The 27,757-nt window shown below is 37.7% G+C and overlaps 1 protein-coding gene across 3 annotated transcripts in view; it reads left to right on the plus strand.

Annotated features, from left to right (window-relative positions):
• Nucleotides 1-27,757, plus strand: part of TTC33 (tetratricopeptide repeat domain 33) — a 39,614-nt gene that overhangs the window by 5,865 nt on the left and 5,992 nt on the right. For all 3 annotated transcript variants that reach the window (XM_039331805.1, XM_039331806.1, XM_039331807.1), the window contains 2 exons: nt 12,091-12,172; nt 17,230-17,361. In XM_039331805.1, coding sequence (XP_039187739.1) covers nt 12,091-12,172; nt 17,230-17,361 — 214 coding nt within the window. The remainder of the gene's footprint in view (nt 1-12,090; nt 12,173-17,229; nt 17,362-27,757) is intronic.

Genomic DNA, 27,757 nt, shown 5'->3' on the forward strand with positions numbered 1-27,757 from the left:
GAATAGAGTCTAATTCTATTGGCTTTCAAAAGCCAATAGGAATTGTCCAGGCTGTCTCTGCCCTGCTGAGCCCGCCAAAAGTCCCATTCTGCAAACGGTGCTGCACCAGTTGAGTAGTCCTTGACTTACGACCAGTTGGGGGTCACGGCATTAAAAAGGTTGAGAACCACTGAACTAGACATACCCAATTCCAGCAACCGTTCCTTATATGTTCTTATTCTTATTTGTTAATCACTGCAGTTGTTAAATTAGTCACATGGTTGTTAAGTGAATCTGGCTTCCCCACTGACTTTGCTTGTCAGAAGGTCACAAAAGATGGTCACATGACACTGCAGCCGTCATAAATATGAACCAGTTGCCAAGCATTTGAATGTAAATCATGTAACCATGGGGATGCTGCAATGGTTGTAAATGTAAAAAACAGTCTTAAGTCATTTTTTTCAGTGATGTAACTTCGAACGATTATTAAATGAGCTGTTGTAAGTCGAGGACTACCTCTATATACCTTAGGTAAACAGCTTGGACATGGACATTTTCATCTAGCAATAAAAGAGGAAACCTTTTGCAGGCTCATTGAGTATTTTTCCTTCTTTGCTCCCATACTTTTAAAAATAATCTCTCCTCTCATTCTTGTCACTTGTTGGCACTTAAGCAGAGTTTGAGTTCTAGAATATTGATAGTTTTAAAAGCCATTAATTACTTTGCTTCCTGCTGCTTTACTGCTTTTCTGATTTAAAAGGAAGTTATGATGAGGGAGAAGGCTCCTAGGATTGCTTAAATCAGCTGATGTCTGGCCCAGTGACAGTATAAAGAAAATAATCACACTTTTTGCTGATAGGGCCATACAGTTATGCAAATTTGAAGTACACTTTCTTTCTAAAGCAGTGCTTCTCAACCTTTTTAATGCCGCGACCCCCAACCGGTCGTAAGTCGAGGACTACTCAACCGGTCGTAAGTCGAGGACTACGCAACCGGTCGTAAGTCGAGGACTACGCAACCGGTCGTAAGTCGAGGACTTTCCCTGCCTGGGAGCACCACTTGGGTGGTGCTGCCCCCTGCGCCGGCCGAGGTGTAGCTGGCAAGGGGCAGCGACGGCGTAGGGCGACCACGGCTGGGCCACCAGCTAGCCCAGCCCAAGGGAGGTAAGGCACCCGCCAGGCCCCACACGCGCCAGCAACCCTCCCTGTGCCCACCGGCCTCCCACCTCCCACCCCTGGCCCTCTTTTACTTACATTTTTAGTAGTTGCTCAGCAGGGAGGGGTGGAAACTTCCAGACAGCTCGCCTTCACTGCAGACAACTTGCAGCACTGTTTGCAGAATGGGACTTTTGGCGGGCTCAGCAGGGCAGAGACAGCCTGGACAATTCCTATTGGCTTTTGAAAGCCAATAGAATTAGACTCTATTCAAGAGAGTCTATTCTATTGGCTTTCAAAAGCCAATAGAATAAAAGGGAGTAGCACAGCTAAGGAAAAGGGGAAAAAAAGGCGGACTGCATTGTCTGGCGACCCCCCGTGAAATGGTCGTTAAATGGGGTCATGACCCACAGGTTGAGAACCACTGTTCTAAAGCTTTATATGACTAACAAAATATAATGCATTTTTTAATCTCTGTGTGAACTTTAGATAGAGTTGAATAACACTATATTGTTTCCGGGATTCTTCACTTTGAAATGTGGCAAACGTTGACTGAGGAGAAAGTTGCTAAGGGTTGCTCAATCAGTCAAGGACATTGGCACTTGTTGCATCAATACAGTGTGAGGAAGTGATATTTTTAATGAGCCTAATCTCAGGGGACATAAAATGGCTGTTTTATAGCATGTAATATTGCTATGCATCAACATCAGAAATGATGAAGATATGGCATGGATCTTTAAGGATAAATATTTGCTCATGACGGCATTGCAGGGACTGAGATTTCTCTGGGTCAAACCAAACACCGATCAGCTTCTTCATATGCTGTAGCCACATTTAACGTTACAAGAAACGCAGACTGTTATTTAAGAAAATCCTCTGCAATGTCTAGCCACACTTTCTCTCAGTTAATGGTCTCCTTTCTCTTTTGGAATGACTGAAGAACCCACAGAAACTTACTACAGGTAGTCCGCGTCTTACAACAGTTCATTTAGTGACCTTTCAAAGTTACAACGGCACTGGAAAAAGTGACTTACAACCGTTTTTCACACAACCGTTGCAGCATCTCCAGGGCCACATGGTCAAAATTCAGATGATTCACAACTGACTCATATTTATGACGGATGCAGTGTCCCTTATGACAAACAAAGTCAATGGGGAAGCCAGATTCACTTAACAACCATGTCCCCAAGTTAATGTCTGTGGTGATTCACTTAACAACTATGGCAAGAAAGGTCGTAAAATGGGGCAAAATTCACTTAACAAGTGTCTCTCTCAGCAACAGAAATTTTGAGCTCAATTGTAGTCATAAGTCGAGGACTACCTGCATATGTTCTTTGGAAGGTTGTTCCTGAATCTTGCATTTCTGACAGTGAACAAAACAATGTAGGAAAGCAGAAGCAGGAAATGTATAACATCTGTTAGATTGCTGTATCCACATAATGCATAGCATACAGTCATTAGTAGGAAGTCTCTGTTAAAACGTTGGTGTTAGATTGGCAGAGGCTGCAATATACTATTTCTTAGGAAAATCAGGCTTTTGATTTTATGTACATCATTATTATTATGATTCATCGCAGTCAGCCAGATGTTCAGAATGGATTTGGCATTTTTGTCTGCCTATCGAGTCCTTCCCAAAAACCTGGACTAGGCAGATGCAGATGTTTGATGGTGTTACAGCTATTGTGGCAGGATGTAAGCTCTTCCAAATAAAGCTGCCTTTTGTAATTGACTGATAGTGACTATGTCAATTCCAATGGTGTTCAAGTGGTCCTCCAATTGTTTTGAGGTTCATTTATATCCTGCCTTTATTTTGTACAACTCAAAACAAAGAATATAATGCTGTTGCCTTCTAGTTGCCCAACCACAACAATTTTATGAAGTGGGTTGGGCTGAATGACTGGCCTAAAGGCACTGAGCTGGCTTTCATGCATAAGGTAGTCCTATAACTCATGGTCTACCACTACAATAAATTTGCCTAAAAGTTTTTGAAATTAAGAACAGTTACCTTTCAGAAAACTTGATTGTTCAGTAAATCAGCCATAAGTGAACAGATCTTGGCTGCTTCAGTTCTAATTGTTCAAAGCTAAAGTTGTAATGAACTCATGTGGCAGATCGCCAAACCATTCCGCCAGTCACAGAATAATAAAAAGCACACATGCATCCATTGTGTCAAAGAGGCAACAGAATTCTTTTGCAATGTTACTGGTTATATAGTGAGGGATGTACATAGTGAGGTAAGAGACAAATCTTTTCAGCATGATATGACAGTTTTGTATTACTGATCTTTGAAAAGTGTCCCCCAACACACTTTTTAAAGCTCTTGAAAATCGGACTGAGCTCTCTTTTCAGATAAAATTAAAATGAAAACATCTTATTGCATAGTAGCCGTACATTGACCTGATTAGCAAAATGATACTCAACGATTCAGCCTGCAGGAAATGAGATATGTAAGAACTTGTTTGTAGCTGAGATAAAATTGAAAGAAATGGTTGTTGGTGCTTACGGCAACTGGAGGATTTTCTACACTGCAGATAAACTCAGAGTAATTGTTAGTGTGTTTGCCAATATTGCAAATAAAGGTGTTCAGCCTTTTTTTTAATAAAAGTTTTATTAATTTTTAAGAATTACAGTCTCTAGTGCTTAGCAAACAACATGTTGTCTGGCTTCAAATATTTAACATTAACTTCTTTAATATAAATCTGTTCAGTACTACACAATGCAGTATTTTTTTTCCCTGATCCTCCTGTCTTCTCCATATTTTTTCCATTTTCCCCTCATTACACAGTTACAATTTTTGGCACTATTAATGTATACAGAGTTAAATATAAGCATCTTCATCATATTTTGCTAATATACAAATAACAATAATATCAATTCATAAATCAATAATGTCAAATCATAAATCAATATCCTGTTTTTCGTACTCTTGTTAAGGTTTGATTTCCCATCAGTATTTGAAATATCTTTGTCAGTTATGATTTTCTCAATATTAATTACATTTATATAGCTAAAAATTTTATTCATATCAATACTCTTATCTTCATATTTCCCGTATTAAAAAAAAGAAAAAATGCTATCTTAGTTCTAAATCATATCTCTCATTATAAAAGTCTAACTATATCTAAGGGTCATCTGTTCTTTTAATCTTATTCAAACAAGTATTTAAACATATAATGCCCCCTCTAAAAGGTCAAATCTTCTGTTTTTTAAATCTGACTCTCACTTTGTTTGCCAAGTAGCTTTCCAAGCCTGGGCGATTACATCGCCCAGGAATTTTCTTTCTATTTTTGTAAAAGTTGCTTGGCATGAGGAAGGCAATATAGGTAGGGTATTTTTGGGGGAGAATTCCATCCATTTATATTCCTTGAATAACTCCCAGTTCCTTTCTCCCTCCATTTCTCTTTTAATTCCCTTTCTCCCAAGTTGTGATATTTCCCCTAATAGCTCTATATTCCATTTTTTAAAATCTTCTTCCTTGCCATCAGATATATTTTGCAGACCTAAGGGGTAAAAGGTCTTTTGCATTTTCATTGTTATAGCTAAGTCTTGCAGTATTTTGTTTGTATATAGTCGTTTATATTCCCTTCTTTTATCTCTTCCATCTCTTAATCCATTTCCTCTGTTTCATCTTCTGATTTCTGGTTTATTTGTTCATACTTTGCAGTCATTATCTGGGAACTTTTTAGTTGTAGATTTAATTTGGAGATTTGCTCATTTATATTGACTAAATTGTTTTTAGTCTCATGATTTTTTGTAATGTCCTCTTTGCATTCAACAATTGTTTGGTGAATTAGTTGTGGCATAGAATATATTTCTTTCTGAAAGGTGTTTGTTTTTTTGTGAGGCATCATTCCTGGAGATCCTCTAGTACAGTGTTTCTCAACCTTGACAATTTTAAGGCATGTGGACTTCAACTCCCAGAATTCCACAGCCAGCATTGCTTAAAATTGTCAAGGTTGAGAAACACTGCTCTAGTATCACCAGTCTCATTAAGAGTAGATCAAAGTTTCCTCTGGTTTTCTGGTCTTTATATGTATCCTATATAATCCAATAGATTCCAAAGTATAGGTTCAGTCCTGAAAGCAATATTTTATAGTGATCCTTTGTCTCAAGTATCCAAAAATTGTCAATCAGGCAAGGTTGTAATCCACAGTGTTCAAAGTGTTCAAAATGTTTAACCTCTCTGAAAACAGCTCAAAGGTTTCTCCCAGCCAGGCATAGTCCAAGGTAAATTTTTTCTTTCTCTGCCACTAGCTCTTGAAGTTAAAAGTCCAAGCTCAGTAGGTATTTATAATTCAAAAAAGTCAGAATGATAAGTATGCCAAAATATTTTCTTTTATTGCCAGCTATTCTCCCGAGCTAGGAATCACCCGGGAGCCAGGAAGCAAATTATAGTGCTATACACCAATTCACCACTAGATGTCATTCAAAGTCCATTTTCCTCTCTTAAAACAAAGGATTGATTTCTTATATTTTGCCTCAATGTTTTTTTTTCAAAGAGAAAATCTTAACAGTTATCTCAGTTCTCAAGTTTATCAAAACTGTAGCTTTATGTTACTTCCACTTCAATATTGTATGTTTCTGTCCCCCATAAAATTAAAACGCCACTTCTGTTTACATTTGGAGGTTTTAGCTTCTTGGGAACCTTTCCCAGGGAATTCATTTGTTAAATAATAAAGAAAGGATCAATATTCTCACCCAGTTCCAAATATGCTGTTTATGATGTATTATTTAGTGCTTTTTTCTTCTTCGATTGTCAGAAGCTAATGGCCAGCCACAGGAGTGTAGCTGGTCTTTCCCCTGCCGGTTTGGAGGGCTTTCCTTAGATCGAATGGAAAGACCACCATCTCTCCATGATCAACAAGGCACCCCTCCTTTTCATCGCCTCTTCGGGGTGATTTTAGGGCCCCCAACAGGGCAAAATTGGGCGTGGAAGGCAGAGCTCTGCCTTCCTGCATACCGTCTTACTGCGACGCAAACCGGAAGTCCAAGGTGTTCAACCTTCTATAAGCTTCCATTATCGGTGGGTTATTTTAGTTAAATTTATTACAGTCCCCCATCCTGCCAGTCTGTGTGCTCAGACTATAGTCCATCTTCCCCCATCTATTCCCCCTAGATAAGCTTCAAGTATTCCTAGTAAGCATTTTCTGCAGGATGGGGATGATGGGAGTTGTGGCTCAGTAGAGTTCAAGAAACTGCCTTACTGGAGGGAAGACCAGTCAGGGCTCCACAAAACCCTGTTTCATTCTTCCATTATTGTGTGGAAGAAATTAGGGCCAAGGAAAGACATTGCCCTAGATTGCAGCTGAGTTTGAAATTCTATATCAGTATCTTTTCAAACTTGGCAACTTTAAGATGTATGAACACAGTAAAAATCTTTTGAGGTTGTTTTCTGAAATCCTGGGTCCCCCAATAAGTTAGCCTACTAATCCCATCATTCATACCAGCATTACTATGCCATATGGAGTATTTGGTGGTAAATCCTTAACAGGTATAGATGCATTGTGAGAGTTCAGTGAGTGGTTTTATTTATTTTTGATTTCCAATAAAATAGCTTTAATGAAAAGCTCTTTTTCTGAAAAGAAACAATTAAATGGATTTTTTTCCCCTTAGAAATGAAAATGGAGAAAGGAAGCAGCCTGTTGTTTCTCAAATATCCAGCTTATTACTGGTGGAGTTTTGAGGGAAGGAGCTTTCAGAAGCCTCTAAACAGGAGGTTGGGGGTGGTCTGCATGTCAGCTAAAAGTTGTCTCTCTGATTTTATTTTTATAAGTATCTTGGAAAGGTTTTTTTTTAGAAGGCTTCATAAATATATATATATATTTAAAAATACTGTTTTTATTTTAATGTGTTCATGGCATTTTTACTGCACGGCTTTGTTTGTGAAACAGTGTGTCTGTGTGGTCTCTTCTTCTAAAGTGTTTGAAATGGCTGATTCTTTAAATGTGGGCTAAATAGGTCACTCACACATATGTATAATCTCATAAAATTCAGACATCCTAAATGCAATCTCCAAAGATACCTTTTTTCTTCAGTTTACACAAACATGTAAAAAAAGAAAGATTAGGAATGCATATTTTAACTTAAGGAAAAATGTCGCAAACATTCTGCAAACTTTATCTGAGAAAAAAAAACTCCATTGCCTTGGAGTTATAAAAGGATACCCAAATATATACATTTCTTGGAAGTTTCTGCTTTTACAACTCAGGAAGATGATTTATGGCAGCTGAGAGACTGCTTCAAGATTTATTGTGGAAGTGTTATTATGGAAATTTAAATATCAGTAGTAATGTAATTGGTCATCTGAGTTTTAAATTTTAGTCAAATATATTTATTCATTCATTTGATTTTACCTATCTCAACAAGTGAGTCTGGGCAGTGACAAGCTTAAAATGAATTAAAAACAATTCCCATTACACATCTAAAAATGACACACAGCAACTGAGGAAGATAACATAATCAATGGTTACTAGCACAACCAGGTGGTGGCACCCTTTAAGCAGTCTAGGCCCCAGGCTGAGCCACACACCAGATTTTCAGGGCCTACATGAGACCAGCATCCTCATCTCCAGATAAGGAATGTTTCATAGGATAGATGCTACAGCAGAAAAGGCACACTAATGAAACCCAGAGCATGCCCTTCCTGCCAAACTAGATAACTGGGGAAAGTCAGTTCTTTGGATAACTCTTCTCAAACCATGAAGGACTTTAAAGGTGGCAACCAACTTGAATTGCACCCAGAAGTATCATGCAGCTCACAAAGTAGTGCTGAATAAGAGGCATCCTTTACTACCTGTAGAGGCATCCTTTACTACCTGTACAGGCATCCTTTACTACCTGTATTCATGTGCTGAATAAGAGGCATCCTTTACTACCTGTACAGCTGTATTTTGCACCAGTTGAAACTTCCTAATACTCTTCAGGAGCATCCCTATGTAGAGTGCATTAGAGTAGTTCAAACAATCTCCCCACTTATGCCAGGTAAGACAAAGCTGAAACAGCACATAAGCATAAGCCTCATTCCATCTTCCAACTGGGGTGTGGGGAAGGAAAAACTCTAAATTCCACTGTCAAGAACCTGCTAAAATCAACCTCCGGCCCAGACTGAACAGAAGATTTGCAGTCTGGAAATCCATTGCAAATTGCCTGAAAGGTCAGGAAGCAAAGATCAAAAACCCCAGTGCCAGGGCAAAATGGCAAGCCAAGTGCCTCCTGCAACTGCTCTGGGATCCACAAGTTCCATGGTGACTTAAGGGAGGTAAGATGTCTACTGCTTTCCCCTACCAGACATAAGGACAAAACAAAGGCAAGATGGCTATGCTCATCTGGGCATCTTGTCTAGGCTGTAGGATGCTGGTTGGTTCTCCCACAGAACCACCAGCTTAGACTCCAACTGGGCCTTGATGGCAATATTCAAATACATCAGCTCTCCAGACACTGAACACTGGCGAGAATTCAGTCATACTCCTGAGATGGTGAAGAAAAAGCTTGCAATAAGCTGTTTGCCATTATCACACCCCAAGGGGAGACCTTCTGTGGCTTCACCAACCTGACATCTGGGTAGTGGCACTTGCAAAGATCTGATCACGAAATGCCCAGCTCAGCTAGACTCTCATGTAATTTTACATAGAACATTAATTGTACATAGAAATGTAAAATTCTGATTTAAAAGACTGAAATAGCCATTTTCTAAGCCATGTAATTTTGCATAGAAATTTTAGATAGAAATGTAAAAATTTTATGTAAAATTACATGGCTTAGAAAATGGCCATTTGCAGTCTTTTAAATGGTGAGTGCAGTTAGAGCAGTGGTTCTCAACCTGTGGGTCGGGACCCCATTTGAGGTCGAATGACCATTTCACGGGGGTCGCCAAACAATGCAGTCCGCCATTTTTTTCCCCTTTTCCTTAGCTGTCTACTCCCTTTTATTCTATTGGCTTTTGAAAGCCAATAGAATAGACTCTCTTGAATAGCCAATAGGAATTGTCAAGGCTGTCTCTGCCCTGCTGAGCCCGCCAAAAGTCCCATTCTGCAAACAATGCTGCACCAGTTGCGTAGTCCTTGACTTACGACCGGTTGAGTAGTCCTCGACTTACGACCGGTTTGGGGTCGCGGCATTAAAAAGGTTGAGAACCACTGAGTTAGAGTTTTTATATGGATGTGGATGTGTGTATGGAACGACTTAAATCAAGAACAAAGCACAGGGCACATATTCAGTATGAGCAAACAGTAGATGCAGGTTGCAAGAAGGCAGACAGATTAACATGAAAGACAACCAGACCAGAACAATAAGAAAAAAATTAAATCATTACTCTAATTGGTGAACAGCAGATAATATGGAAACAGCATGTCCCATCTTTTTGGTGGAAGTAGCATAACTCTCTTCCTAGCAATTTTGATTTTTGTTCATATCCAGTACTTCTTTATCCATTCAGATTTTTAATGAACAAGTTGTTCACATTTAAAGTTTTAAAATTAAACTGGCTATTAAAGCCTTTTTAGACATCTAATTTTCTAGATTAGTTTGTTAGTAAAGGTGGTAATTGTATCTTATTCACAAGGAAATTTTATTCTTTTCTGCTCTTTTATATGTAAGGAAAAAGCCAATTCATGTGCTTTCTATACCATGCTCATGTTGCTTTCTCACAAGACAAGTTCAAGAGTTTAAGCCTCGCTTCCCTTAAAGCAGCAGTCTCAATCCAGTCCATATTTAAGATAAGCAGGCTATTTCCATAAATGGTGATGATTACATAGCATCATAATGTCAACTCTTAACCACATAGATAGACATTCTGTAGGAAGATTTGTTGTAATCTGGTCCTTCAGGTTCCATAAATGGTAGCTTTCGATTTAAAGGACCTGCTGTTCAGCTTGATGAGTAATAGAAAAGAGGAGTATTTGTTTTGTAATAATTGTGACTAACACTTGCCTCAAATCACATAAGATAACCCAAGTGTCTAGCATCTGTTTTAAACTAAGTGCCCTACCTTAATGTACATCAGAGATCCTTCATCCATTTGGGTGTTTTGCTGGAGTGCATATATAAATGCAAAATACCCAGATGAAAAATGTACAGAAGGACTGAGAACAAACTACTATTTCCCAGCATTACATGCAGCAACACAGTATCAATCAGAACTCCTACATGTTCTGGCAGCCTGAAAACCATGTCTTTGTGTCCACAACTTAGGCTGGGCTGCCTCAATAAGGATTATGAGAACGGAGGAAAGAAATTGAAGAGGATGCAAAAAGTGGGAAGCATTTTATGCTTTCTCTTTGCACTGATTGAGCTTTGCTTCTGGATTTTAAGGATCTAGATCAGTTTACCTCAGTTTGGCACCCTCCATGTTTATGGGAGAGCAGCACCCATGCTGGATAAGAATTCTGGCAATTTCCAGTTCCAACTCATTTGAGGATGACAACTGGGGAAAGCTGATGATCTTCTGTTGGTGTCGCCCTCGTATCAACATGCAAAAGATAATTGTTGCACGAATGTTTTTCCCCTGATAATTTCTAAAAATTGGCTCATTGAGCAGGTCATATTTTGCAAATGGAGAAATATGTTTTTCTCTCCAGGGAAGATGGTCCTACTTCCTTTGTTTTGCTGACAGTATAAACTCCAGAAAGCTTAACTGTTACTTTAACTCCAAAGAAATGTTTTGTTTTGTTTTTTCCCGCCATTGAGCTTAATACTTTGCTTCTTTTTTTTTCTCCCTCAGATACTTTGAGTGAAAGATGAAATATTATCTATACTGATTTATTTATTTTAAAAAAGTTAATGACTGTATGATATTACAACAAATACAGTACAGTATTTCTCGTGGGTAATATGTATTTGCATTTTAAAAAATTACTGAGATCACATTTATACATTCAACAGCTCATGTAAGATAAGCAGATAGTTAAAAATATAAAAATTATAGTGCTTATTAAAAATAAACTTTTTTAAAAAACAGGAAACCCATTTCAAAAGACACTGATTATTATTATTGAAGTGTGTTATTAGCCATGTTTCTTTTAAAATAAATGATGCTCTCAGAATGTTAAGATGATACTATAAATTAATTTGATTTATACAATAGCTGCAGCCAAAAGTTGTGAGGAATGCTTTCAAAATTTAAAGATATTACAGTATTACAGAAACATATAGTGATTGCCAAATTGCCAAATTTTGAAGAATGCTAAGTCATCAAACAGTCTTCTGTGTAATGTTATGGCTTGAAGCTAGAGAATTTAGTTGAATTATTATTTTCCTGAACAACATATTTTCCCATGTACAGATCCTACCAACCAGTTATTGTATCTTTTGGGTAGGGAATTCAGAGCTATTCATTGCTCAGGACTCTTCTCTTTATGACAGATATCATACAGGTGCGTGCATATAGTTCTAAACATGTAATGCTTAGGTTCAGATTAACTGCATGTTAAATGAATATTTCTTTGTTAATTTTTTTTTGCAAGTTAGGAAAAACTAAAGCTTTGGGATAAGCAAAAGTACAGCTCATAGAATGGCTGTACACATACATGATATAGATCGTACATCTAATATGCATCTAAGGCTTCAGATCCTCGGGGCATACTGCAAAAACATCTAATTATACTTCAGCACCAGAGCAAGCGTTGGTTTAGATTTCTATGATAAGTTTGGGAGTGGGGAAAAAACATCTAGGAATGAATTTATGCAGCAAACAGGTAGTCTTTAGGACAGTGTTCCTCAACCTTAGTAACTTTAAGATGTCTGGACTTCAACTTCCAGAATTCCCTAGCCAACATGGCTGGCTGGAGAATTCTCAAAGTTGAAATCCAGGCATCTTAATGTTGCCAAGGTGGAGAAACACTGTTTTGGGAGATCTCTGCACAAATATATCACAGTTAAAAACTCATTTGGCACAATGATCAAGGTGCCAACCTTTAAAATATACATTTATAAGAATAAATTACTTCTTAACAACTTGCAGGTACCCGGAAGCTATTCACAAATGGGAAGAAGCACTTCAGTTAACCCCTGAAGATGCCACTCTGTATGAGATGAAATCACAGGTAATACTTGGATCATTTCTTTGCAATAGTAGCAAATGCAACTTGGTGTCTTTTTTATCTTTTCTACTAAAATCAGTAATAATTCTAGTCTGAAACAAAAATATACTCTTATTATTTGATATTGTTCTGAAGTTTTCCACGCTTGTCTTTCTTCTCACCCATCTTCCAAGTGAATGTCCTAAACACATTCAGCAGAGACAAATTTAGATTTTCTGCTAACTATATGCTTAAATGGCAAGCTGAAACTATTTACAGCTATGGATAGTTCACTCAAAACATATAGATACAGACTTAGAAGGTATTATTTTCACAGCTTTGTAAGGAAAAGCCTAGTTGTTGGATCACTAAATCCCAACCCTCTGTCTTTTAAATGTATGGGACTTCATCTTACATAGCCATCTGCCCATATAATTTCCCACAATGAATAGGAAGTAGAAGTACTGTTGCTATACTGGAAAATTCACCCGGAAGATCCAAATAATCATTTATTAGTTCCAAAGCCAGCAGGTTACAATATGTCACCGACCTCTTTGATCCAGATGAGCCAAGAGCACGAGCCACAAGGTTAAATTGATTTTATTTCAAATATTGATCAAAGACAGTACAGGCATGTGTATAGATTAGCAACAGGCTCCAAGTATGGAAATAATTGCTTCCCAACCGAAGGAGAAACAAGATAACAAGGGGGAACTTGAGTATCCTTCATGGCTTGGACTTAGTAAAGGCAAAGTTGGAAAATACTACATAGTATAACTTGTAGAAAGTACCAAGCTGGGAGAAACTACTGCCAAAACATCTGGTCTTAGCTCAGTTCAGCCTTTTCTTCTTATCCATAGCATTGGATCCAGGTATGAATGAGCTGCGTACTACTTCTAAAGGAAAACAGTGGGAAGGTGATTTGTTTTGAGACATCTTCCAAAGGTGCTTTTTCAAGAGGCAACTGGATTTTCTTTGTTTTTCCTTGAAGATATTTCGCTTCTCATCCAAGAAGCTTCTGAAGAACTGAAGAAGCTTCTTGGATGAGAAACTAAACGTCTTCAAGGAAAAACGAAATCCAATTGCCTCCTGAAAAAGCGCCTTTGGGACAATCATGATCTGGATAACTGAGAATCCTCATAGACACTTTGAGGCATCTGTTCTCTGTACTTCATGAAAAGGTTCTTGATGGACCCTTCAAAAGAGCCGATGTAGGAAGGAGAAACCAGCACTGTACTGAATCACTGCTGCAATCCAGCCTCCAGAAAATGGAAAATATTCTTTTTTTCTGCAATACAGATAGTCCTCGATTTACGACCATGCATTTTTTAGTAACCGTTGGAAGTTACAGTGGCTCTGACAAAAGTGACTTATGACCAGTTCTCACACAACCATTGCAGTATCCCAATGATCATGCGATCAAAATTTAGGCATGTGTCAACTGGCATAAATTTATGACAGTTGCACTATCCTCGGGGTCATGTGATTTCCGACCTTCCTATCTGGCTTCGGACAAGCAGAGTCAATGAGGGAAGCCAGATTTATTTAAAGATTGCATGATTCACTTAAAAGTGGTGGCAAAAAGTGGTGGTAAAATGCTTAGCAGTGGAAACATCGGGCTCAGTTGTGGTTGAAAGTCAAGGACTATCCGTAAGGGACATGCAACCCATACAGTTTGCAAAAGAACTTTGAGAACGAGGAGGAAATGCAAATATTTATGTATCACCCTCTTTTCCCCATTACTAGCCTTCTGAATGCTATACCAGAAGGAAGGTGATTTTGTGTTTGTTCCATGTTGTTACTTTGGAACATCAAAAGCCAGTCTGCATTTAAATTATGATGCTATGGCTGCAGTCCAAAGAGGCATGCTGTGCGTTCTACGTGACTGTTCTATCTTTCTAACCACACCATGCCTGATTTGTATGATATTTTTGTAAAAATTGAAAAAGGCTGTTGGATTCTCCCTGCCTTGATAAGTGCTCTATAAATGACTCATAGAAACTTTAAGTTGGCCATAATGTTAGGGAGTTTTTAATAATACATGTATATATTTGCATATGCCTGAGATGACTCTTTTTTTCATCCTGGGCTATAATGATAGTATAGTACTACTTTAAAGTCAAATAGTGAACTAAAGTAAGTTGTTTCTCAGTGGGCAACCTTAAATCCACCAGCTGTTGTGGGGAAGATTAAATAAAACAATCTGTGTCAATAGTAGCATCTGTGTCATGGAGCAAGCAACCTGTGACAAAAGGTGAAGTACCAGAAGAGGGTTTATTATTACAGATGCTGTTCGTAATTTCCATCATGGGCACAATGCATAGGAGGGCAATTTGAATTTATTGTTCTGATCTGGATGATGTACAAACAAGAATTGGGAGGAGATTCCCACATTGCATTTTTACAACCAGCAGCATCCTGTAATTGTTCCCATTTGTTCCCATTTCCCAATGTCACGTGAAAAGAATTAATACACATTAATGACTCAGGAGAGATTAGATCTGCCAAGCCACATGCTTTGTAAGCATTCCAAGCATGTGTCCAGATATTTTTACTTGGTTTTTGGATGAGATGAGAACAAACAGAATGAAGTTTATGTGCTGGAGACTATGCATCCAATTCTTTCTTTCTTTCTTTCTTTCTTTCTTTCTTTCTTTCTTTCTTTCTTTCTTTCTTTCTTTCTTTCTTTCTTTTCCTTCCTTCCTTCCTTCCTTCCTTCCTTCCTTCCTTCCTTCCTTCCTTCCTTCCTTCCTTCCTTTCTTTCTTTCTTTCTTTCTTTCTTTCTTCCTTTTTAAAAAATAGAACTAAAACATGCTGGCTGCTGATGGATCAATATCCTTTTGAGTAAGTTGGAAATGGACCCAGCCAGGTGCCAACAGTCATAATTTGAAAGCTGAACATATTATTCAATTCAAAAATTGATACACATTTGGAGTCATTTAGCCAAGCTTTGTTGGCTATTTTAATGAAACTAAAAATGGTGTTTCTAGAGCCAGGTATGAAATGCCGAGAATAACCTGCTGGTACTTGAATTGTTGTACTGTCTGATATTGTAACAAGTGACTGCACAATACTGATACATTTTTTGACCCCAAAATATACAAATTCAGTTTTTAAATAGAAAGCAGTTAGTATAGTTTTGCTTCATAAATTTTAAAGCAGGGTTAAATAGAATTACACTCTCCAACTAGGCATCTTCTAGCTACATGGATTTCTCAGCAATGACACTAGAGCACAGGTCAACAACCCATGGCTCCGGAGCCACATGTGACTCTTTGAGCCTTCTCCTGCGGCTCCCAGCCTCCTCCACCATTTGCAGAGAGAGGCACTTGTGTTTCCCTTCTCTCTCTCTCTCTCTCTCTCTCTCTCTCTCTCTCTCTCTCTCTCTCTCTCTCTCTCTCTCTCTCTCACACACACACACACACACACACACACACACACACACACACACACACAGAGTGGGGGAAGAGGACTGGCAGACCAAGAGCAGGAGAGAGCCAGCCCAATAAGAATGTGTGTCAGCTTATCTGAGAACAGTGTGAAGCCAGCTTGCCAGGTGAGCAGAAGATCGGAGAGAGGGAGAGGGAGGGGGAAGAAAGGGAGGGAGACAGAGAGAGGGAGGGAGGGAGAGAGGGGAAGGGAGAGAGAGAGAGAAAGAGAGAACTCATGCATAGCAGCCTCTATTTCTTTTTAATTAAACTCTTCAATCAAGCTCTCTCTCCCTTGCGCGTGTGTGCGTGCGCATAAATTTTGCGGCTCCCAGTTTTTCTTTTCTCTGGGAAATGGGTCCAAATGGCTCTTTGAGTGTTTAAGGTCGCCGACCCCTGCATTAGAGGCAGTTCTCGGATTATGATGGCAGTTGGGATCAGAATTTCCATCGCTAAGCGATGCAGTTGTAAAGTATCATGTCACATGACTGCATTTTTTAAATGATAGCAGTCCTGGCACTTGCTATTGCCATTATCAAGCAAGGATCGTGAATTATTAAGCAGGGACTTCCTTACAACTTCCTGCCAGCTTGCAATAAGCAAAATCTGCAGGGAAGGCAGCAAGAAGTCACAAGGCCTGGGGCTCACAAGCAAATCAATGGGCAGATAAAACTGGCTGTTGCAGAGTGGGAGAAGATATGTGAATGGCTGGCACAACATGAGCACAGCAGGGATGGGGGTGGCTGCTGCTGGGTGTGTGAGGCTGCGTAGGCAGCCACAGCAGATGGGGTTTTTGTGTGTAAAAAGCTATGGGTATGAAAGCAATTTATCAGAGCAATTTGTGACCTTCCCTGTTGGCTTCCCCATGAACTTTGCTTGTGGGAAGCCGGCAAAGAAGGTCACAAATGGCAATCATGTGACTGCGGGATTTGCAACTGTTATAAGTGCAAGCCAGTTGCCAAGTGCCCGGTTTGCAATCAGGTGACTGTTGGGCGCTGGGACAAATGGAACGTTGAGGGCCAGTTGTAAGTATCACACGTTGAGCATCGTCATAACTTCAATTGATGTAGTCAATTTTAGTATCAGGAGGCAAAAAAGGTGAAGCATCAGGAGCCGTGGTGGTGCAGTGGTTAGAATGTAGTATTGCAGGCTAACTCTGCCCACAACCTGAAGTTCCATCCTGACCGCCTCATGGTTGACTCAGCCTTCCATCTTTCTGAGGTTGGTAAAATGAGGATCCAGATTGTTGGGGCCAATATGTTGACATTGTAAACTACTCAGAGAGTGTGATAAAGCACTCTGGCACACTATATAAGTCTAAGTGTTATTGCTATATCCATATATTTTAAAATTCAGATTTAAATTGACAGTTTTTAATTTTATGAATCTTAAAATATTCTCAGGGTCTCCTCTAATTTTTCTTGCTATCTTTTAATCTTTTAATTTTCGGTCATTCTGTTATTAATCTCTCCAGTGTTATATAGAATATATTCTTCTGGTTGGCCATTTTCTTCTTCATATGTTTCCCCATTTTTTTATTTGTAACTCATCCAAAATTGTTGGGCAGCTTTTAAATTTGAATAAATAAAAGAAGAAAAAAAATGTCTGAAGCTGGTTTAAGTCTTTCTGTTTTCCCCCATTCTTTCTATTTAGGTTCTGATGTCTCTGCATGAAATGTTTCCTGCAGTGCAGGCAGCAGAGATGGCTGTCCAAAGAGATCCCCATTCTTGGGAAGCATGGCAAACACTGGGGCGGGCCCAGCTTGGATTAGGAGAAATCACATTGGTAAGGATGAACAGAGAATTCTATAGTACTTCTGACAGCCATTACACACATGTGCAAAAACCATTGTTTCAGGAAGTTACACACCTTGCTGTAAAGAATAAGAGCTAATGAATTATTTCATAAGCACAATGACAGTCATGGGTTTGTTCCAGGTCATTGTGGACCTGACTTACATAGGATACAATAGATATGGTTTTTATCTTAAACCAGGTGAAATATGTTCTAGAAGTGGGTATATTGCCAGCAGTCTAATATCTGAAGCTTTCTGTGCGACTGCTTTCTACAGAGAGGAAAGACTAATGCTCGTTCGTCTCCAGGTGCCTGATATGACCAGCTAGTTTTCATAGTGCATTTAATGATTTTCCCAATGGACTGGGAAGTAGCTTGGTTGAGTACCTGGTTGAATTTTGGAATGCAGGACCAAACAGAATACATAATGCATAGTCTCCTGCTCCAGTGTGGTTTAGAGTGTCTAATCCTGGTTAGGGAATGAATTTCTAATCCTGGAAGAGTGTTGGTTGGCCATTGTGATCAATTTGCAAATAATTAATTGTAGAATAAAATCACCAATATTCAATCAGAGCTTGAAGCTATAGTTGGATAGGGTTGGTAGAGGTGCTGAAGTGAAATCTTGCAATGTTATTTGGGATCTGCGTTTGTTGACCTTGAGAACTGATTGAATACTGAATTCTAGAGCTGTCATAAGTTCCAACAATTGCTAAATCGAGCATTTGTAGAGCAAGATTTACCTATAGTTTCCATCTACTGGAAAATTATTTTATATTCAGGTAATCCTCAACTTACAACAGTTCATTTAGTGATTATTTGAAGTTACAGCAGCACTGAAAAAAGTGACATATGACCATTTTTCACACTTACGGCTGCTGCAGCATCCCCATAGTCATGTGATCAAATTTCAGATGCTTGGCAACTTATGGTTGTAGTGTCCTGGGGTCATGTGATCACCTTTTGCGATCTTCTAACAAGAAAAGTCAATGGGTAAGCCAAATTCACTTAACACCATGTCACTAGCTTAACAACTGCAGTGTTTCCTTAACAACTGTGGCACGAAAGCTTATAAAATGAGACAAAACTCACTTAACTGTCTTGCTTAGCAACAGAAATTTTGGGCTCAGTTGTGGTCATAAGTTGAGGACTACCTGTACTTTCTACAGGTTATACTACTATGCTTCTTTTCTAGGACTTTGCCTTTACTAATTTCATACCATGAAGGATAGTCATGTTCCCCCTTGTTATCTTGTTTCTTCATCGGTTGAGAAGCAATTTATCAAATGCAATTCATCAAATACAAAGATATATGGAAGCTACAGTTAGCTGTTCCTTCTTGCATCTGTAATGTGTATTCAAGGGACTAGATAAAAGTTTGTGATAGGTAAAACACCCTTTTAGTTAGTCTGAGGTATCTCATTTTAATTTTCATGTCTTGTAGGATTTCCTAGAACTCTTTTTAATCTAGCTTGATTGTGAAAGAGATTGTGCAAGCAGAATTCCAGCTGGACTGTGACCCAATAATATTAGGAATTTGGTTGTAATTGTGGAATTTATTAACTTTGAATCCATCCCAAATGATTGCTAATTTTCTCTTTAATTTAACATTACGGTTTTCAAACTTCCTGCCTTCCAGAAATTGATTCTACATCATTTTAATTTCTGGACCACCCAAAGCATCAATTCTAGAAAGCATGAATGTTGCAAAGGATTCTGCTTCATGATCCAGTTATACAAGGAAACACATAAGACATGATTTTTTTACTGACAATACAAGTATACACCCTCTCACCCGTGGCAAACATTCCTGCGAGAAATGCAAAGGCAGATTTCTCACATTCATTTCTTACATTTTCTTTTCATTTCTTTCATGACAGTTTTTCTATTTGACTACCTAATGTGGAGAAATGATCAAGTATTTCACAAATGTATCACCAAGTTACCAATGCTTTCTGCTTTCTGCATTTGTACATTTAAATTTGACGAGAACAGGGAGGAAATTATAAACAAACACGTTTTGGTTAAGATTTCAGTGCAAACTTTGAACAATTAAAAATTCAGTTAATTGTAAAAGGAGATTTCTTACATCTATTCCTAACTACTTATATCCTGAATCACCCTGACAGTTTAATAACCATATATTGAATTATTTTAGTAGCATCCTTCACATGGTATCTCTCTCCCTTCCTCCCTCTCTCTCTTTTTGTAACTTCTGTACACTGGTTTCCTCTGAATATTTTCTTCTGGTATCCTTATTTCTCTTGCTCGAGAAAAGTTTCATTGCAACTTTTATAAAAGTTTCATTCTGGTTTTGCTTGGAAAACATGCCTTTTTCTCCTGAAGCCTTAAAATAGGGAATTTTTTTAATATGAAATGAAGCAATGGAGTATTTCTGTCACTCTTGTGCTGGGGTCTTCATATATAATCATATATAATCATATATAATCAGACATGTAATCTCAGGATATGAAAACCAGCAGTGTGAGTTCAGAATCCCTTGAATCTGTTAGTATATTTATAAGAAGTAATTTGAATTGTATTATGATGCGGTGGCTTTAACGCTGATTAGTGATTGGCTCAACTTAACAAATAAAAATATTCTTTCTCTTGAGGGATGGGATTTATTACATGGATGGCACGCGTATTTGGTTTATGATAAAAAAGTTGATCAGGTTTTTAAAACTCACATTTTGAGAAGTGCCTTGTTGCGTGTCTGGAAGAAATATTATTATAGGTTAAATTATAAAATTCCAATTTGGGGGATTCCTGGACACATGATAGAGGGAGTATCTAGGGGAGTATAAGATAAGACTTGGATAAGATTCCTTATAAGGAACTACTTAGTTGGTTGGGCGGCATTGGCAATTAAAGCCTTTAACTGAGTTGAAGCAAGAAAACATTGTATATTCTTGGTTTTATTATAATCAATTGTTAGTGAGGTGGAGTTTAGATCAAAAGATTGATATTACTTTAAAGGATGTGAATTTGGTAAAACAGATTAAAGATCAAAGTCGAGCTCATATAAAGAGAATTTATGATGCTTTAATAGAATTGGATTCTGAAATGGAGTTAGTTAAAGATTGTATGGTTAAACGGGCTCAAAATATTGAAGAGCCAATTTTATTGGATACATGGGAGACAATTTGGGTTAGAAATGTAAAATTTACTCAAGCGCAAAATTTAAGAGAAAATTTTTATAAAATGTTTTACAGTTGGCATTTGGATCCCCAAAAGTTGTCCCGCATATATCCGAATTTACAGCCCAAATGTTGGAGATCTGGAAATTTAGATGCAACCTATTTTCACATTTGATGGACTTGTAGAGATATAAGCTTTTTGGATTAAGATTTGGTGGAATATTCAAAAGGTTTTTAAGAGAAAGATAAAGTTTACTCCGCAATTATTTTTGTTGGGTATTATTGTAGATTTTGATATTAAAGAAATCAGTTTGATGTTGAATCTTATAACAGCTGCAAGACTATTGGTGGGGCAATATTGGAAGAAAAACTCACTGCCTTCCTTGGAAGAATGGATACTTAAGGTGTCTAATTTAGCAGAAATGGCGAAAATCTCCGCCTACTTGAAGGATCAATCACAAGAAAAATATATTATGGTTTGGATTAAATGGATTGATTATATTCAAAAGAAATATGAAACTGAAAAGTATTATCTTGCATATGTGTAGATTTTAGATAATCATTAATAGTTTTAATTACATTATTATTTTTGTTTTAACTTGTTAATATTTGTTTTGAAAAGGAGTTAAAGTGTGTTATGGTTCTGTGTGATAGTATAGTTGGTTTATGTTAATTAGATTATGTTTGTTTATTTGTTACCCTGTAATCAGCTCTGGGAAGTGGGGGAGGGGGGGAAGGAGTGGGAGGGGTTTATATTGTAGTAAATTTGTAAAACTTTTAATTAAAAAAAAAGTAATTTGAATTTTTGGTAATGTGAATAGTGTATTTGCATTCCAATATGAAGAAATAGGTTGAGGGTTTTTTCATTAATGCAAATTGCTGTCTTATTGCCTGTAACTAGTTTTGCTGCATTAATAAATCTACCGTATATGCCGCCGTATTAGGCGACCCGGCGTATAAGACGACCCCGTCTTTATAGCCGGGCCGCATTCCTAGAATGTCGTCTTATACGCCGGAAACTACCAGTATTTCTGGCGTATAAGACGACTCGGCGTATAAGACGACCCCCGTCTTTGGCGCCGATTTCAGCGCTCGCGGAAGTCGTCTTATACGCCGGCATTTATGGTACATTGTATTTATATTTGGCAAGGAACTTTAGGTAGTGATGTGACCTTTGAAGACAGAATTTTTGATAATGGTAGTGAATTGAGGAAATGTGTTCAACAACTATAGTAGATTTTGCATTCTAGAGTTTAAAAGCTACACCTGGATGAGAGGTTTCACAATCTATTCAGCAGGGCACAAGAGAAATGGGTATAAAGTACCTCAGCCTAGATTGCATTCATTTATCTATTCATTCATTTAATTTGTATGGCTGCCCATTTGAAGCAAGTGACTCTGGGCAGCAGATAGTCACAAAATGAATTAAAAACCAATTTATAATAACAATACAACAAAATTATGTATATGTGTTTATGTATATGTATGTCAAGAAATATTATAATTCATAGATATTAACCAGAAAACAGGGTCCACTCACTTGGGACCCCAAGCCCTGCACATAACCAAGTTTTCAAGGCCTTTCAAAAGGCCTGCAGAGTTTGGCCATCCTAATCTCTAAAAGGAGAATATTCCAGAGGGCAGGCACTATCACAGAAAGGGCACAGCTCCTGGTCCCCACCAGCTCACATTCCTTGGCTGATGGGACATGGGACAAGCACATCCTGCCAGACTGGATTGCAGGGGTAGAAATGACTGGGAGAAGGTAACTGAACCCAAGCTAGGAAGGATTTTGAAAGTGACTACTAGTACCTTGAATTGCATCTAGTCATGAACGCAGCTCATGAAGCAGTGGTGTTACATGTGTTGAGTAACCAACACCATTTACTACCCTTGCAGTTGCATTCTGCACCAGCTGAAACTTCTGAATGCTCTTCAAGGGCAGTCCATTACAGTAATCCAGGTAGGATTTACGATCCGTTCAGCAGAAGGCCCTTAAGAGCCAGAACCATGTTAGGCTCTTTTTTATATGCAGGGTATTTTTCATAGAGTCTGTTTGTCTAGTAGCAATCCTTAGGCTCATCTGCTGTTTCCTTAATCTTCTTCACTTCTGACCCTCTACTAGGATTTCACTAGCCCAATCAGACCTACCTCTAGCCTAGAATGTCCCTTCTCAACCATCCATTTAGGTCAGAGAGATAGATCACAGCAAGAAGTCCAAAGTTCTAGTAATATTTGAAGAACTACAATCTTGCTATGTTGTGCTGTATTATCATTATACTATAATAAATATAGGAACATCAGCAAAATCAACATTATAGTTAGCAGTGAGTTCACAAAAGTTTAGCAGCATGTCCTGAAACCTGAGTTACACCATATTAAGTTCATAAACACCTAGTTAAGCAACTTCTGTTATGGTTTCGAATAGAATGTGTTGTTTAGTCTCTCTTATGTTCATGGGTCCATTGTTAATATCAGCATCAACTAAGTCACATTTATTGCATCATATTAGGCAGATGTTGATTCCTATGCGAAATGTGACTTGTTAAGGAAGAGTGGGGGATTTGGTCAGTCAGAAAGATTTTGATAAATAATATATCCCTTGCAATCAGCCTTTGTTAGCCAGACTTTCTTTTGCTTAAACAAGCTTTAAAAACTGGTGGTATCTGAGCAGTGGGAATCTGGTGATCAGATACCCTGATATTAGGGAACTATGAGAACTGCCAAATTGCTGAAAGAGAGAAAAATCAATAAAAACATAATGATGAAAATGCAAGCTAGCAGGAATAGGCAAAATGCAACTCTGCTTCCAATACCTGGATTAAAAGCTATCTTGTCATTTCTGCTTAATTTTAGTTGAAATTAAGAAATAGCTGTTGCTAATGTTCAGTCATTGTTTAGCCAAAAACGTATTCTATAATTCTGTGGTTTTATGTTATTGAACAAGAAACTCTTGCTGATGTTAATGTTTTCATATTAGATTGTGAAAGGCTTAAAGATTTCTCAAACGTTTTGATGAATAATATGAAGTCAAACATACTTAAAATTCCAAAAATGAATAATGAGTGAGACTAAGATAAAGATTTTTCATAAACACACAGCTTCAGCAAACAGCTGAGGGCTATTTTTGATAATTACCTAGATGGTAAAGAGGACATGTTTTATACCTGAAAATATTTGTTACATTTTCTTGCAGAAGGAGAAGCGTTCAAAATCCTTCCTTTTCTTTCCACATTGTAAAGAAAATCTCAATAAGAATTATATTTATATAAAAAAGAAAATATTGCATCAAGTTCTTACAATACACTAAATTAGAAAAAAAAAGGACTTTGGTAACCCATGAGTCAATACATGAACCATGCTTGAAAACCATTTTTCCCATTGTACTATGGGATATCCTCTCAGAGTTGTCAAAAACGAATGGTACTTTCCTGCCATTGTGAAACAGGAGATATTATTATGTTAGATATATCTAACATAAGCCCTAAAATAGTTGAGCATATTTTTTCTGCAAAACAACATCACATAAGCTCTTTCCGAAAAGTTTAAGAAAAGGTAAACCTTGTCTCTGCCCACAAGGTCCTTATCCACTTTAATCTTCTACCTAATGTATATTGTCAAGCACAGTGATACACATTTTTCTCCAGCTCATTGGGGAAGCATTCCAAAAAGTGTTGGTTTTTTTTTAAAGTTTTTTATTTATAATACAGTTAAAACAAACATGGACATAACGTGACGTTCCAGAATAAATATTCCTAACATTTTGTTTTTCTTAATATGCAAAATTAATACATAATTCTTGATCTCTACATAAACATATTTTATACAATACAGTTATATATGCAGTTATATATATTTCTGTCTTAACACTAACTTGAAATCCGAGCAGTTCTCCTTGAGTCACACCGGTAATAAAATTTGTCCTAGATTTCAAAATAGTCTGATTCTGTCTTATCCTTCATTTCCATTGTGACCCTATCCATTTCAACACAATGATAAAATTTTATATAAAATCTCTGCTTCTGTTGGGATTCCTTTATTCCTCCAATTTTGAGCATACACCAATCTAGCAGCCGTGAGAATTTGTAACATCAAATAAAATACTCCTTTGTCGTTTTTCTGCGTGGTTATGCCTAGTAGAAAGAGTTCTGGTTTTAATTCTACCACTAACATTAATATTTCTTCCAGCCATTTTTTAACCTTATTCCAAAAATCACTCCTGGTGGGCACTCCCATCACATATGGTAGTATGTCCCTATTGTCAATTTACATTTCCAGCATTTAGAAGAAACATTTGGACCCATTTTAGCTAATCTTATGGGTGGGAGATGCCATGTGTAGAACATTTTGTAGAGATTTTCTTTATAGGAGGTGGCCAGAGTGAGCTTCCTATTTCTTATCCATAATTCTTGCCAGATGTGCAGATCAAAGTTGAGATCAAAATCCCTGCTCCACGTTAATATGGTCTCTTTTACCTGTTCCTCATACATTGCCTGCTCTAACAAATAATGATATTGTCAACGCTGCTAATATTGAATATTCTTGCTTTGACAAAATATGCAGAACTGTCTGGTATTTTTAGAGTTAATTCAGATGACAGAGCAAAGGGAGGGGAAATAACAAAAGCCCGGGAACGGAAGTGAATCTCTGCTCTCTGGGCTAATTGGAAGATGTGACTTGTGACTGCAAGATAAGGGAGGGGTTTAGCAAGAAAAGTTAGATGCTAGCAAGAGGAATTCAGATTCTGGCATAAACCTCCATGATGTGCCGTCAATTTGTAACACGGTTAATAAAGGCTTTAGCATAAACATGCCTGGAAGTTCTTTGAAGTGTTTCATTAGTCGGAACCATGACAGATATAATTTTTTAATCTTTTTATCCTCTGTACCTAATAATATTTTATCCAGCCCTACCGGTTCTAATTTTATGCCTAACTCTTTTTTATCTTTCCAATATCTCGCCTGTAATTGAAGGTATGCCCACCATTCTAATTCTAGCCCTTCATCTTGAAGAATTTTCCTGGGTTTCAATTCACCTCTCTCGTCTAGAACATTTTTATATGTTATAATCTTTCCAAGTTGGATAAACTTTGGGTATACGTGCATTTCTAACGATGAGATCCAACTGGGGACTTGAGTATAATTTGGTTGCCAGATTTTAACCCATACATCAATTAGAGCTTGTCTGATATACAATAATTCCTTCGGAAATATTTGTGTGTCTGATATTTGTGATCCTATAACATAGTGTGCCATCCTGTTTGTAAGTCATGACCTTCCAGACATAATAATCTCCTGTTCTTTAATAATATCCAATCCCTTACCCATAATAATACTATGGCCTGATAATACTTTTCCAGGTCAAGGAGGCCAAGTCCCCCCCTTTCCTTTGAATCCTGCAGTAATTTTAATTTAATTGTTGCTCTTTTTCCTCTTTTTCCTTTTTCCAAAATTATTTGAGTATAATTTTGTTAAAGTTTTGAAAAAAATTCTTATCCAATTTTATGGGTATACATTGGAACAAAAATAAAATTTTCGGTAGCACATTCATTTTGATTACAGCAATTCTGCCCATAAAGGAGAGCTGTACGTTGGTCCAAGTATCTAAATCCTTTTTAATCTGTTCAATTAACTTATCATAGTTGTCTCTTTTGAGTGTAACACATCTAGCAGTTAATTGTATCCCTAGATATCTTATTTTGTTCGTAATTTGAATACTTATTCTGTCAACCAATTCATTTTTCTGTGTTTTAGTCATATTTTTGATGAGCATTTTAGGTTTTTTTTTATTTATCTTCAGATCTGCTATTTCCCCATATTTACTCAGTATTTCCATCAATCTTGTCCCTGATTGTAATGATTCTTTGATTATAAAAACTAAATCGTCTGCAAAAGCTTGTGTTTTAAACGTTTCTTTCTTGATCTCTAAACCTTTAATCTGTTCATCTTGCCGAATTACTCTGATTAATACCTCAAGAGATAATATAAACAACAGTGGCAACAACAGACAATCTTGCCTCGTGCCTTTTTGAATTTGAAAGCTATCGGTCATTTCTCCATTAATTACTACTTTTGCTGCCTGTTTAGAATAAATTGATTTGAACATATTTAAAAATTTTTCCCCAAAATCCATATACAATAATTGATTGAACGTAAAATCCCATTTCACATTGTTGAATGCTTTTCGTGCATCAAGAAAAATTAAACCCATTTGCTTTTCATTATGCACTTCATAATACTCCAAAACAATCTTGACATTATTTCTTATGTATCTTTTGGATAAAAAGCCATTTTGACCAGAATGTATAAAATCTGCTAGAAATCTTTCAAATCTTTGCGCCATTATAGCCATGAAAGTCTTATAATCCGAATTTAATAAAGAAATGGGTCTATAGTTCTTAATATGCGCTAGGTCTGAATTTTCCTTAGGAATCAAAGTGAGGAGAGCTTCTTCCCATGAGGCTGGTATTTTAGCTTTTGTTAGAACCTCATTGAATAGTTCCAACAACATTGGGCTTAAAGATTCTTGTGCGATTTTATACATTTCTACAGGGGTGATTTATTATTTTTTTGTTTCTTTATTACCTCCAAAAGTTCTAAAGGTGTTATCTCTTTGTTCAACAGAGTTTTAAATTCTTCTGGCACTTTCGGTAGGTCAGTTAATTGTAAATCCGACCAACGTAGTAGATGTGTAGGCAAACCTTTTAAGCCCAAATCTTCCTTTTTGCCACTTTTCCAGAAACAAGGGAAAATCCCTCCTCCCCTCTTGTAGGCAATTGAAATCGTCAAATTTCTATCGAAATCCTCCGGAGTGCTCTTACACTGGATCCCTTCTGTCCAGGATCACTGCTCAAATAATTTTTGATTAGAGTTGTCCCGTCTCTGTCCAGCTATTCCACCGCTATACTTCGGCCAGCTGACAGCTGTCATTCTTTCGTGGCCACCATTGTCGGCCGTTTTCTTCCTCCGCGTGACTTGCCAAGGCTTCTCCTGAGTTCGCCAATCCCGACCGCTGTCTGGAACCGCTCTCCAGGACACCTTGTTATTCCCGGTCCCCCTCCAGGGAACTAGGGACTCCAAAAGGTCTGTCAAGCAATCAGAAACAGGGGTAGATGCTCCGGAGAGTCGTCCAACACACTCTTTCTTCTTGGCAGCTGCCCCCCCCAAAAAGACTGGGCCCCCCCAGTCAGATCTTGCTGCCGGCAGAACAATTTCAAACAGCACTAACGACTTTTAATAGTCTCACCAACA

The sequence above is a fragment of the Crotalus tigris genome, unplaced genomic scaffold (assembly GCF_016545835.1).
Source record: "Crotalus tigris isolate CLP2741 ecotype Arizona unplaced genomic scaffold, ASM1654583v1 scf7180000024438.1716836, whole genome shotgun sequence".
NCBI lineage: Eukaryota > Metazoa > Chordata > Lepidosauria > Squamata > Viperidae > Crotalus > Crotalus tigris.